Genomic DNA, 14,218 nt, shown 5'->3' on the forward strand with positions numbered 1-14,218 from the left:
CCATTCCACATCCCCATAACATCAAAAGCTATTTGGATGACAAGAAGAAGAAAAAAGACACAATATCTAAAACTTTTGCCAACTTCTATTCTTACAGCAGTTTCAGAAAGGGAGTTTCTAGATAGAGAACTTAATCTTCTAAGCTTCTACAAGGCCTACATTTTATTGAGATATATCCCAAGTGTAACACTTCAGTTTGTAGAGAGAAACACAACTGTTTAGTACGTTCACATGAATGAACTGGTCATTTCCCCACCTTTTTTTCAATGGGTTCTCAGTTGTGCTTGAAAGGTCTCTGATACTTATCTGATGCTGCCAGTGTTAGCGTATGTATTGCATATTATTCTTTGTCTAGGACTGAGAACTAAAGTTTTACCAAAAAAAAAGAAAGATACTGAAAACTTGTTAAGTCATTTTCTATCTCATTTTCTATCCCAGAGTGAAAAGGAAATTCTGATCCACCAAACTATTGAACACTACATGCAGTGTCCATCTGCCTGTGGGGCGTCCCATCACATTGGCAACCTGAGGCCTACACTTGCCTTTTCTCCCAAATTCAGGCCATTCACGCAAAGTTTCAGTCGCCGAACAGGAGGAAGAGGTAAAAGCCGCAGGCCACCGTGCTGAGGTAGGGAAGGAAGAATGGAGTCAGGAAACATACATTCTAGAGGTGCCATTGATTGCTTTTTATGACTTTTTTAAAAGAGCATTTATTACAATGATAATGATGGTGATGATGACGACGACAACAAAAGTTGTGAGAATGAGGCCAGAAAACTGATCAGGCTGCTTTTTAATCTCATCATAGTATCTAAAGTTGAGTCACCCAAAAGAGGTTCACCTATTAGTCAGATAAGTCCCTTAACAAATTTGCTTTTAGATATTAGTTTGGGAGGTCATGAGATTCTAATGGGCTGGTGGATGCTAGCAATTTGTAAGAATAATTAAATGCAAAATCATTTGAAAAGGGTATGACCTCTCTTAGTATAATCCCAAAGCTCCTAAAACCATTGGGGGAGAGGACGTTTATCATGTAAAATAATTGCCAAGAAGAATTAATCAGCCCATGCTTGATCTGAACAAACAAGGATGGCTCTTAAAAACACAATAAAACTTCAGATTACTCTTGCAGAAGCCTTTCAAAAGGCACAGTCCTTCACCTTTGTTCTTAGCATTACCTAAGAACAAAATGATCTCATGGCCACTGCCTTTTAAAGGAAATCAAACAGGTGGGAACCCCACATTTGGAGCTCCAGTTCACACAATTCAAATCCATTCTTTCGATAGAGGAGACTTTAAAAATGTCAAGAACTTCATAAGTGTCAGGGATTCTCAAACATTATGAGCCAAAACTCACCATAAATCAAAATAATGATTTCAACTGGGGAAAAATAAATATAGCACTTTTAATAATTGTATTTTAATTAACCAACAGTCCACTGCAAATTCATACAGACAAAACAACGAGCAAAGTCCAGACTGAGTTTTGACAATGCTCTGACTTTGTCTGAACAAGCTGTGTCAGATTAAAAAGAAGAAATGTGCTCAGATTATCGATGGCTGCCTGGGAGTTCCAAACCATTAACATTCCTCTCTCTCTCTCTCTCTCTCTCTCTCTCACACACACACACACACACACACACACACACACACACACACACTTTTCTCCTATTTAGTTTGGAAATCCTGGTGAAGGACACTATGGAAGAAATCAGGTGCTCTGTTTATGTTTTCTCTGTTCTATTTCCAGTTAAGAACCCACCAATATTTGGGGGTTCCAATTCACTATTCCTTTGGCCCAATTCAAACCCCTTTGACTGCTTACCCTCTGAACAGTTTTCTTGGCTTGACACCTCTAGTAAAGAAAGGGGGGGAGCGGAGGGGGAACAATAGAAGATAGGACAAGAGAGGGCAGGGAAGAAGGAGAAGCTAACCTGTGAGGGGGTTGTCACACTGATCTCTGGGACAAAATTGTCATCAAACAGGTTGATGATGTTCTCCTGCTTCATCTCCTTGGATGGAGTGAGTTTTGGAGGTGGTGGCACAGGAGGGCCTTTCCTCAACTGCATGCATGTGAACACATGGCCACGGCACAAACAGCGACACCCAAAAAACCAGAGACAGGGAACCAGGTTAGCAAAGTAAAAACAATGGCACACTTGTATTACATACAAAGAGGGTCAGAACAAAAACACGTGGCAATAAGAGGAAACAATCACACTCTTCCAAAAAGCTTTGCATCATTAGTTACACTTCAGTCGTAGGCAGGTTTCCCTTCTGCAGAAGAGAAGCGTAACATAATTAATGTGCATAAGATAGGACATGCAAACATATTTAGAGTCTGTGCAACTTTCTGGAACAACAAGGTGGGAAATTGCATATTACTTTTTTTTTTAATGTTCTATAAAGCCAGGGAAGCTAGTAGCCCTACATTTGCAGAAATGTCTACTTCCATAGAGAAAAGGGTTTCTAACCAGCTTCGATTGATTCCAATGCAGAAGACTCCCAATAACATAAAACCCACATTATTATTGTAATGTGATGATAACAATGTTGCCAATGGGTAGTTTAAACGTTATTCAATGTTAATTAATAGAAATTAGATCTGATTATTTTGGAATCATGACCTCACAGATAGCAGTAGAAGAAATTAAGCTGGTCTGGGAATCCCTTTTCTCCTACATATTAACATTAAGGATTTTTATTTATTTTGATATCATCAGGTATACAGCATCAAAGCAATAGTATTTATTACATACTAATTTTCTCTTCAGTACTATGACACTCTTTCTTAGATCTCTTCACAGTCTTAGGTTTCTAAATTTGTTGGGATCAATCTCAGCTCTAGGTAGAATGACAGCAGTAAGTTGATTTTCCAAATTCAAAATAATTTGATTGTTCTAATAATGTTTTTCAGTCAAAATGATATGCGTACAAGTCTACCCTGACCTGACTAAATATGCCTAATAGAGGCTTTGCTAAGAATAAGCCACTAATCATTGTCAAACTTCTATAACTGGTATGTGCTAGGTCATGGGAAAGGCCAAGGGACAATTCACATGATTTGCACACTTGCTTTGGGGCAGTTCTTAGAAGTTGGTCAGCTTGTTCTAACTTTGACTGCATTCTTTTTTTCCATTTATTCAGTTTTATTTATTATAGAAAAACAACCTTAAAAGTAAAAAAAACAAAACTGATGTGAAAGATAAATAGTAACTCCCCAAAATAAATAAAAGATTGTTTTTCAGAATTTTTCAAGAATCAGTGCTGATTGAGCAAAATTTCCTGAGTTCCTTAGATACAATCATATGGAATCAGATCACCCAATTATATTTCTAACCCTATCTAGGTTATCTAGCAATGATTGTATGAATCTTTTAAAAGTACTTTATAAAATTGACAAGAAGGTAATATGTAGTGCATCCATCCTGGCCCTCCTTGATCTCCCAGGGACCTTCAATACCATCACAACGTTATGGGCCTTCTGGGCCAACTCAAGGGATTAGGAATAGGAGGTATTGTGTTGTTTCCCTCTTTACTCCAGGGTCAGTTCCAGTCAATGTTGGTAGAGGGAGATGTTGAATCTGAAGACCTCATTTTGCAGATGTAAGTAAACATTATAAATAAATAAATAGTTTGCCATTTCTATTTCCTTTAATCTCTGTAGCTAAATTCACTCAGCTTTTGATTTTATGGTATTGTCCCTCCAACAATATGGAGAGCAAAGTACAAGTCTGGCCATGGGGAAAACACTCCAATGCCCATCAGAAGTGATATTTGTCAAATATGTTGTGGGAGTAAAGGCTCTCTTATTAAGGCGTCATCTACAGTAAGTCAGGAAGGATCAAAACTCATGTCCTTTTAATGCTAGATATTCCGTCCTGCCTGCCTGCCTATTTGTCTGTCTCTCTCTCTCTTTCAAGTCTTAGACAAACCTTCAAACTTACACAACTGTGCATTCTTCTCTACTAATTATGTCTTTTGCACTACAAATCATTGGCCTATCTCTTTCTATTGCAATTTCAGGGAAGTACCTATCCCAAAGAATTTCATGCCCCATAGAAATTGCCCACATTGCCATTATATCATGGGATTAGGTCTGCTTGAACTTCATCTGGTATACTCTTCTTCCTGGTCCTCTTCTACTACACCTTTCAATGAAAATAAATTCATGTCACTTCAAATGTCACTTACCATAATTAGTCCTTTTATTTTTAGACCAGCACGGCTGATTCCCATAAAGAGTCTTTTTTCCTAAGTGGGTGGTACTTGTAATTCCATAAATTATTTACTTGAGTTAGCAATCCCAATGAGAAAACAACACATTAATTAATGTTTATCCCTTAGTATTTATTTCTGTGATTTGGCTAAAGGATTGCAAGAAGATATAATAGTATATATAGTTTGGAACTAGTTGGCAATAAAAATGACTAATCCATTCCTAACTTGATCTCTGATCTCATTGAGATTTATATATTGAAACACTGCCACTTTCATTCTTCTTTTACTCAACTCATCTGCAAGCAACATAATGCCAGTTACAAATCAAGTTCCTAAAAGAAAAGTCTTGAAACACCAGCTAGCAGTCTTTCACAAGACCAGAGACGTTCATTGCAAAAGAGTAGTCTTGTTTTCTACTTGCTGTAGGGTCATATCCTCTGCTAAATATATATTTAAGTCAGTACATGTTGGTAGATTTTCCTTTTCATGATGTGGCAATTCATAGCTTGCAGGTGCCCATTTTAGGATATGACCTACTTAATGTACAGTAATAGGTTTTTTTTAATGGAAATTGCTATCTGATCCCATAAGAACTTTATTGTCTGTTTAAGCTTTATTCTCCAGGCCTGCCAAAGTTTGCATTTCAAATGTTTTCATTTGAGCATCCAGGGTAGATACTGCAGTTTTATTATTCTTAGTTTAAATCAGTTTAAATTCACTGTAATGAAATGGCACTTCATCAGTGGATTCTTGGATATTTATATTGCCATTGTCACAACATTTATAGTTGGTTCCGCTGCTATGCAAACAGCTGTTAACAAGGATTTTAAATTCCCTAGCTTAGAGATCATATCTGTTTCTTCTTTTATGGAACTATTTTATAATGTAGCATGTCTATTTTTTTTTTCATTTTCCAGTTCATCACTTACAATCTTTCCATGCTTATTAGAGATTTACATGTGTGGATGTGATTCTACATTGTATTTATCTTCTGAGGGCATTCACATATTCTCATTGTCTGCTGCAGCTGTTTTGTTGCCTTTTCTGAAAACAGCTGCATGCTTTTCTTTACAGCAGGCACCTGGAGTACTTTACAAAAAGCAGAAATTAATATAAGAGTCTATAAAGGCCCTGCTACATAAAAATTAAATTAAAGCAATTTCACCTTAATTAGCATCAATGGGATAGTAGATACTATCATACTAATTACCATGTTCAGTATTTCTTCTAGATCTGTGTAATAGATTTGGCAGCATAATAACTGACTCAGTAAAAAGATTAGTCTTTTGAAGTTCACATTTTATAGTCAGTTTCATTTGAGACTTTCCCTACAATCACTCTGTGGCAGGACATGATTAAGCCCAATTAATCCCCAAAATACTGTTCTTTCCTGAAAGGCATGGGAAGGAAACAAATGTGATAAAATCATACCTTCCAAAAAAAAAAAAAAATTAAACTTGACTCATTCACCATGCCAAAGAAAATGTTTGTTTTTTTAACAATGCAAATTAAAGTTTTAAAAAATGGAGGATAAAGATAATTACAAAAAATGGCTCATGGTTGGCAGGGAAAGAGTTAAGGGCATAATACAGGGAGGGTGCCCCCTTCCCTTGCTGTCTTAAGCATGTAGTTACTTTGCTTAATGTTTAATCCAGGGCTGCTCTGTTGAGTTGGAAAGAATATGTGTAATGTGAGAGAATAGATATATAGATACAGTATATCAATATATAGCAAGTGGTTTTCATAGCATTTTTAGAGTATTCTTAGAGTTCAAAAGTTATCTTTCTTTGCCGTATTAATTTGGATGTTGGCTTTTCACACCAAATGCTACAAACTGTTCTCTTATTACATTCTTTGTTACATTTTATCCTCAGAGTTTTGGTACTATTAAAAGTTTTTTTTGCATTTTTTCTAAAGTGCAAGGTTTGTACATATCCCACTGAATGGGACATAGTCTACACCATACCAACCTTTTCGGAGGAGAATGATTTGTTTAAGTTTTTGCATTTCCCCCCCTCCTAGCAATGTTATTTTATATTTGAATGATGCATCCTTGTAATGACAGAGCAGTAATTGCTCAGCTTTATTCTTTTATGGTAACAGATATTGTACTGCAGCAATAAGAACTGGAAGAGAAAGATATTTTCTTCCAAATTAAATATTTCATATAGAGGTTTAAAAGAGGAGACTATCTGCAATGCTTAAATATTTTATGCTATTCACAGGAGGCAGAACATTCTATCAATGCCTCTCAAATTTTCAAGTACTTCTTTAAAATCACATACCAAGGTTCATTTTTCCCCCTCCTAAAACTGAATTTAGAAATTTACTTCAGGTACAAATCGCACCACTATGCTAAAAGGGTCAATTAGAAGCAACCCTTGTTGTGTTTTCTAAGGGAAACCATGATTTGTTGATGCTTTAATAATACAACAATTGTGAAGAAAGTGAAAGCAATCCTCTTACAGGATTTAAAGGACTTTTTATTTCACCTGTTGTTGATCACAGTGAGCTATAAGTTTCATTATGCATTGAAAGAGAAAGGCCAGCTGAGGGCACTGTGCACCACATATCTTTTCTCCTTTGGAGAGGATGTAAGTAAAATTCTCTTTGGGGTGGGGGTGGAAGACTGGAAAGAACAGTGATTTTAGTAACAACTGAAGATGGTATGACAGATGGTGTTGTTGATGATGCCTATGCTCTTACTATTACTTCTATTTGGAGTTTGCTGAATGCCATGGTATTTCAAAAGCTTGCTTAATCTATGTCAAAATTAAGAAGTAAGTGAGTAGGTACAATACAGAGTTACTGAAGGTGGAAGAGCCTACAACATTGGTAGGGAGTAGTAGAAACAGAGTGTCTGAATTATCCATTCTCCCTTATGAATGAGTATTCTGCATTGTTGTGTTGAGTAGAATACACTAGATATTTACTATAATGAATCTGATTTTTATTGTTAATGGATATTTTATATGGTAAAAAAAAATCAATAAATATATGTCAAACTACATACTTCATCATTTTCTACAATTTATGAAAAATAAAACCTTTATTATTAGCTCTCTCCAAATTCTTGGAAAGACCTGAAAATAATTTCTCAGCACAGGATTACATAGCAAAATTCTACAACATATACAAGCCCAGCTCAAAGTGTAGAACATTAAGCAGTCTTCTGGCTATAAAAGCCATGAATCTGAGGAGATCTATACCTTATACATTCTGGTGTCTCCCACACAACAACCTTTTCTTCTCATCACCTGCTATTTTAGAAGACAAAGTACAGTTTATTGCAATACGGTCACAATTATTACAGCCAGCTTTATTTATTTCTACCCAGATGAGAAGGAGGACACACAACATGGCACGCAATGTGAAAAAGGTTAGCCATCACTGCCCTAGAGTGTTCCTGTTGTTAGTAAATTAATAGCATGAACATGGGGGCTAATTTCTTGTCCAAATGACTATTGTTTCAGTCCAACTGGGAGTCAAATACACAAAACTACACACATTTCCACTGCCCTATTCATAGTAGGAAATTTAGACTGTTCAATCCAAACAGTCATTTATCCAACTTATCTCTAATTATAATTAGGTTTTGGAACCTTTGTTCCTGAGTTTTAAACTGACTCTAAAGATTCATTTTGAACCCAGAGTACCTCTAAGATAGGATCTTGGCATTTTCCTTCTCCCAAGAACACTGCTCTTCACTGACCAGAGAATTTTCCCCAATAGGATTTATTCTGTTTGCAAGTTTGATTAATGGTTTTATAAAAACAAGGCAACCGCATTTTAAAACAATGACCAAATATCAAGACAGGGTGAGGTGTTTCTACAATCAATTTGGAAATTAGAGATGTAATGATATGTGTGGTCACCTAGGAATAGTGATTATATTATAATGTCTTCTTATAGATAATTTACCTAGATCCCTCACTATCCTAAAATTCTAGGAATTCATAATTTATTTCACATAACTATAATTAAATTCCAAAATATCTGCTGGAAAATCAGTTATATTTTAACTAGCTGTTAGTTCTCAAATGATTGTTTGGTGCTGAAATACTAGAACAAAGCTACTTTTGTGAAGCCAAAGTGAGCTTGGATGAAGTCAGATTAAAGTCACACCAACAAATATTTAGCAAAAAAATAAAATGTTCATTTTTTAATAAAAATGATACATGTATACACGGAGAGTATACACTGCAGAGTCAAATGAAGACCCAAGTAGGGAGTCAAATGAAGACCCAAGTATGATGATGTCAATGTTATCATACAAGTGTTGCGGCTTGCAAGCACATAATGTCACTGTTTCCATGAAAAATCATGCATGTTTGATGTCATTTCCAAACAGAGGATGCAGTTGGTGGTGCCTTTCCTTTAAGAAAACCATTAAACAACTTGCAAAGTGAAGTAATAATCCTATTGGAAAACCTCTTCAGAGCAACCCTCGAAAGTGTGTGAGTAACCTCCAGTTTATTATCAATGTCTCTGACAATGGTTCAAGAAGCTTCCCCAAAAATATTTCCATTCTACTATTCCACTGGTATTGCAGTTGACTACTTTACTCAGAGGTTACACATGCCAAGGCATCTTATTTAGCCAGGTCTTTTCTTGCTCTTAGGAACAATTATGCATTATGATAATTACATAATACAAGCTAGCTTGCTTCCAAGTAGAACACTGGATTAAGAAATGGCAGCTTTAGAGAGAAAGAGAAATAACACAGTTTGCCTAAAACTATTAAAGAACCTGAACAGAAAAAAAAGTAATTGATCTACAAATGAAGTTGAACTATATTCAACTATAACAAAAATATGGAAACATGTAATAGAAATGTGTAAATTCCCAAGGAAAACACAACAGCCGCTCTCACTACCTGAGAAGGAGACTTGGGGATGCCTCCTCCAGGAGCTTCCAGAGTGGATGGCTCTGGTTCATGGTTGATGACCTTGATCTCAGGGCTGGTGATGGGAGTCCCATCAGGTGGAGATGAAGGAGTTTTGTTTGCTTTTGTGCTGTCACTGTAAGAAAAAAAAAGGGGGGGAAAAGCACTTCTCAGTTCTCAGAATTGACATCTTGAGTAAGTTTTTTGTATGTCTTGGAATAGAGTAAAATGCTTCTTTCATTTGCATTTTTGGAATACCTCGACTGATATTACTTTAATTTGTAGTAAAGTGCATGTGTGCCTCAGATCAAAAGAAGGGAAAAACAATGTAAAGTTGAAGCACTGCCAAATGCAACATATAGCTAGTTCAAGGGATGAGCAATGCTAGTGATGGAAACTCTTAGAACCAAATTATGTGATGCCTTACATGTACCTTGCTGATGCATGTATGCAAATATATATTTTAAGCAGTAAACAACAACAATTGATGGACATAGGGACACCCAGTATAATTCCAATAGAAATCCACCTCCTAATAATAATGGGGATTATGTGTCACAGGAAGCTACCAAAGAGATTTTCTGTCCAACACCAAACAAGAGAAAGGAGAAGGGTACTGTATGGATTGTAACATACAGGGGGAGGGGGAATTGACTTTGCTTTTTTAAATCAACACCTCTATTTCCCTCCATGCTCTAATCTAAATTGCAATACATGCAGTGCCCATGTTTGTCTACCATGTAGTTTTAGCTCTTAAGCAGCTCTTGGATATTCTCTAAAAATCAAATAAGATGATTTTCATTATACATTAAAAATAAGCAGACTTTTGAGCTCCAAAGATGTATAGAAATTTTAGTCTCCTGAGGAATTTTGTATGTGAATGTGATTCTGCACAGTGTTCTTTGTTAAACAATGGGTACTTTGAAATTAAACCAGCTAGAGGGATGAGACTAGTGGTGGGATTCAAATTTTTTTACTATCGGTTCTGTGGGCGTGGCTTGGTGGGCGTGGCTGGGGAAGGATACTGTAAAACCTCCAGTCAGAGCTGGTATTTGCCGGTTCTCCAAACTACTCAAAATTTCCACTACCAGTTTTCCAGAACTGGTCCGCACCTGCTGAATACCACCTCTGGATGAGACAACTGATTTCTTATTTAAACAACACAAAGGAAAAGGTTGAAAAATGGACCTAACCCCCCAAAATATGAAAGCTTAAATATTAGATTTAAAACAAAAATTCAAAACCCCTGATACATAGCAATATAATTTGTTAAAACTCTCATATCATTTCTATTGCTAATTTGCACTGGGAAATAAATTGTCCTAAATTCATTAAGACTTATGCTTATGTAAATATTCTTGGTTCTAAGAGGTTCTAACTATAACCCATTTACTGCTGGAGATTCACGTGGAAGATGAAGGTGTAAGTAATCAAAGATGAACTACCAAATCATATCTCAACCATGTCTATCTTCTTCTACCTCTTATTGTATCTCCAAACCTTATCAAAAGACAGACAGCTGGTAGAAAGAAAACAATTGATAACTCTTTTTAACACACTTTTTATCACTTAGTCATAGCAGCCATCATGCATATTTACTCAGCAAGCTAGTTAGTACAGAAAATACTTATTACAATAGTTTGTCATAAAATACCATGTACTCCAAATAGTGACTTAGCTTTTTCTCTCTATTGAAGTGTATGTCCCTTCTAGGCAGTTCCCCCCCCCCCATACCTGATAGTCAAGATAGATATCATGATTTGTGACCACATCACAAAAAAGCAAAGAAAAAAAAGAAGTTACTTTTCCAACTGACGTTCACAAAGGAACAACCAAAGTCACAAGGGCTCCTTTCTCAGAATCTGAATGGAATAAAGAGCTCATTTTCCTCCTTCTCTTCTTTCATGAACTGATTGCAAATATGTTTAAAAGGAAACTTCGATCATACCATAATAACTTGGCAACCAGCTTCAAAATGTGAACATTTTGGGAGGCCAGCCAACAGAATATGAATAAAGAACAGGAGCACTATTATAATTCACCACTTCTATTGTGGAAGGCACGAGGAAATAGGACCAAATTGTCTGGCTACATAACAATTTCTCTGAAACAAACAACAAAAATCTATTTATGAATATATGAATTTGCCTATTCTTCAAATAAATGCTGGAATTTTATCTACAGTTGCTCTAACTGCAAAGGTCTATCATCGTTCAGCACTGTTATACCCATTGCTGCAACACATTAATTTAAGCTCTTGCAAAGGGATTACATAAGCTTTACAAATATCAAGCAAAAATTCACAACAATTTATACACAAAATTCTAGTGAAGTAGTACCCTTAGTGTCCTTAAGCTAAGAGGCCTTAGTTCAAATCTAACTTGGTAGTCCTACTAGCTGTGCACAGTATACATAAAATATGGCCTCACTTTAGTTTGAAACATTAAATAGCAGTAGCATAGTGCTTTACAGCCCTCTCCAAGTGGTTTACAGAGTAAGCATATTGCCCCAACAATCTGGGTCCTCATTTTACCAGCCTTGGGAGGATGGAAGGATGAGTCAACCTTGAGCCAGTGAGACTCGAACCGCCAAACTGCTGGCAGCCGGCAGTCAGCAGAATTAGCTGCAGTACTCCATTTTAACCACTGCAGCACCACAGCTCTTTAAAGGAAAATCAATGCCCTTTTTCACATGGGAGGATCCAATATCATAACCCACTAGAGCAAACAGTGTTAGGTTATCTGGTTGCCCTAATTAGCATTTTTCTCTAGGTACAGAGCACATAGTATTACAGTTATCCTTGAGAAATGTATTGGGAAGCATAAAAATTGTCATCATAAAGGCCATAGATAATCTTCCACTGAAAATGTTTTTTTGGGGGGGGGAGAATTGAATTAAAGCAAACGATAAAATATTTGGATTATTCAGACACACACAAAGGCAATCTCAAACAATTCTAAGAGAAAGGGGTTTAAATCATGCAGAGGAAAAAAAGGAAAAACATCTACATTATCAAGCTATCATTGCACTATGCTGTTAGAATGCAGCTTTTGTCATCCAAATCAGACCACTTTGCTTTTGTCATCCAAATCAGGCCACTTTTGCCATTCTGGTACCTGCTCATCTTTTTCCTCAGCCTGGAGAAGAGTTTAGTTTTCTTTCTGTTGAGGACGGCACACGTAAGTGATCTCCATTACAACACGGCTCAACCAATGAGAAAGAAAGGTGAAGATTCCGTGCATGAGCTAATGCAATTACTGTGAAGATATTCGTTCATAGAGGAACTAAAATGTGGCCCAGTGGTTCATCTTAGCATAGTAAAAGGTACCCACACTGGACATTTTCAATGAAAAAATCTACCCATTAAGTGCTATGTCAGTGCCCAGTGAATGGAAGAGGAAGAGAAGGATAGATGTCACCACTCATCCTGAGATTACCTCAGAGCTGTACTGGAAAAGAAAAGTGGATGGGGAACCGTGCTGAAAAATACGCAATAGCGTATATATAGCAGAGGGCTGTGCTTTGGCAACTGGTGTTTCCTCATCTATCACAAGATCAGTGAAAACAGTGAGCCTTGAAAGTGTCTTTTTGTAATTTGAGAAAACTGATCTTCTTTAAACATTAACATGGAAATCATCCAATCCAATTGGGAATCGCAGCACTAATGTACTGTCAAAAGCCCCATAGCCCCATGGATTTGGTCAGTTACATATTTTCTTAATAACTATCCAACCAGACATTAATTTGACATTAAATTATGGTACAGAATGGGTGAGGGTTTTTAAATATGTCCTGAAAAATATGTTCCCACAAAACATAAACTGTTTGAACTATTGTTGTACTTCGAATGATATCAGCTGAAAACGGATGTCAAGTCAGGATCCTTATGCTTTCCCATAATATTTTTCTTATGATGGGTTTTCATGTCCTTTCTACACTGTCATTGATATACAAGTTCTTTTTTCCATCTCTATTTCCAAAGTACACAGATAAGTTATTTTATGAAATTCTTTTGGCTTTTAAATATAACTGATACAATAGTGCTTAATTCCCACGTTTATTTCAGTCTTGCATTTTTTTCTGAAACCTTATTTTTAGCTTCAGTTCAACTGTGATGCCTAAACCAATGTTATTTAGCCAGACTTCAAAGAAAAAGCAAAACAAATAATTGTTTCAAGCATAGAATGACTCCTTTCAGATGAGATATCAACAGAAAGGAATCTAGAGCAGTGAAATAATCACTGTATTAAAATTAGATCGATCCAAGTAAAAATAATAAAGTAAACTTCATTTAAAGTATTCTGGTCATGGTCACTATGCATTAAGAAAACAAATGCATATTTACTCAAAAATCAACCCCACTAACTATAATGTGGTTTTCTCCCGGTTTAGTGTTTAAAGTACAAATCTTCATCCTAGACAGACCACACCTAAGTTCTTCTTTCTCTGCTTATTGCTACACATACTTGGTGATTTATTATACAGTATATTTGTTCAGCCACTTTTGCTCTTTCTTCATTCTTCATTTGTTCAGAGACTGAACAAATATAAAAAAATCTTATTTTATCACACATCTGTTTTATTTAGTGAAAGTGATTTACAAAGGATTTGCAATTTCTCTCTCTCCTCTCCCTCTCTCTCTTTGAAAAACCTAGAGTTCCATTCATTGCCAAGAACACAGGAACTGCTAGATTTTCTGATATCAATTCATTTTCCATATCCATCTTCCCTTTGTTCTATTTTGTACGTAGGAGTAGTTTTGCAAAAATAAGGAAGCAAGATCACTTCAGTTTGCTTTCCAACAAGAAGTACACAAGTATAATCCCTTCCTTAATGATGGCTTGGCACATTGCATCTCATTAATGCAAATACAGCAAACCCCAGATTCAGAGCAGCTGGGAGTCTAAGTTCCCAAACTGCTTCATCATTCACATCTTTGGATAAAAGTCAGAAACCAAAAAGTGAGGCCAGCTTTCCTCTTAACTGTATGAGCTGAGGTTTGGTGAAAATATTGTGTATGTTGTGTATAAAATACTGTATATGGAAAAAAACTTGGCAGATGTTATGTTCTGTTCCTATCCCTGCCTCTTCTTAGAATTGGCTTAAACATAT

General features: G+C 36.2%; 1 protein-coding gene across 31 annotated transcripts in view; it reads right to left on the reverse strand.

The window, feature by feature from the left end:
- Window positions 1–14,218, reverse strand: part of BIN1 (bridging integrator 1) — a 109,528-nt gene that overhangs the window by 13,482 nt on the left and 81,828 nt on the right. For 6 of the 31 annotated variants that reach the window (XM_026707969.2, XM_087920486.1, XM_087920484.1 and 3 more), the window contains 4 exons: window positions 12,223–12,267; window positions 9,098–9,242; window positions 1,935–2,063; window positions 543–623 (listed from right to left, as the gene is read on the reverse strand). In XM_026707969.2, coding sequence (XP_026563754.1) covers window positions 543–623; window positions 1,935–2,063; window positions 9,098–9,242; window positions 12,223–12,267 — 400 coding nt within the window. The remainder of the gene's footprint in view (window positions 1–542; window positions 624–1,934; window positions 2,064–9,097; window positions 9,243–12,222; window positions 12,268–14,218) is intronic. The other 25 variants (XM_026707970.2, XM_087920491.1, XM_087920489.1 and 22 more) reach the window with 5 other exon arrangements.

The sequence above is a fragment of the Pseudonaja textilis genome, chromosome 1 (genome assembly GCF_049901715.1).
Source record: "Pseudonaja textilis isolate UNSWEBS1 chromosome 1, rPseTex1.2, whole genome shotgun sequence".
Classification (NCBI taxonomy): Eukaryota; Metazoa; Chordata; class Lepidosauria; order Squamata; family Elapidae; genus Pseudonaja; species Pseudonaja textilis.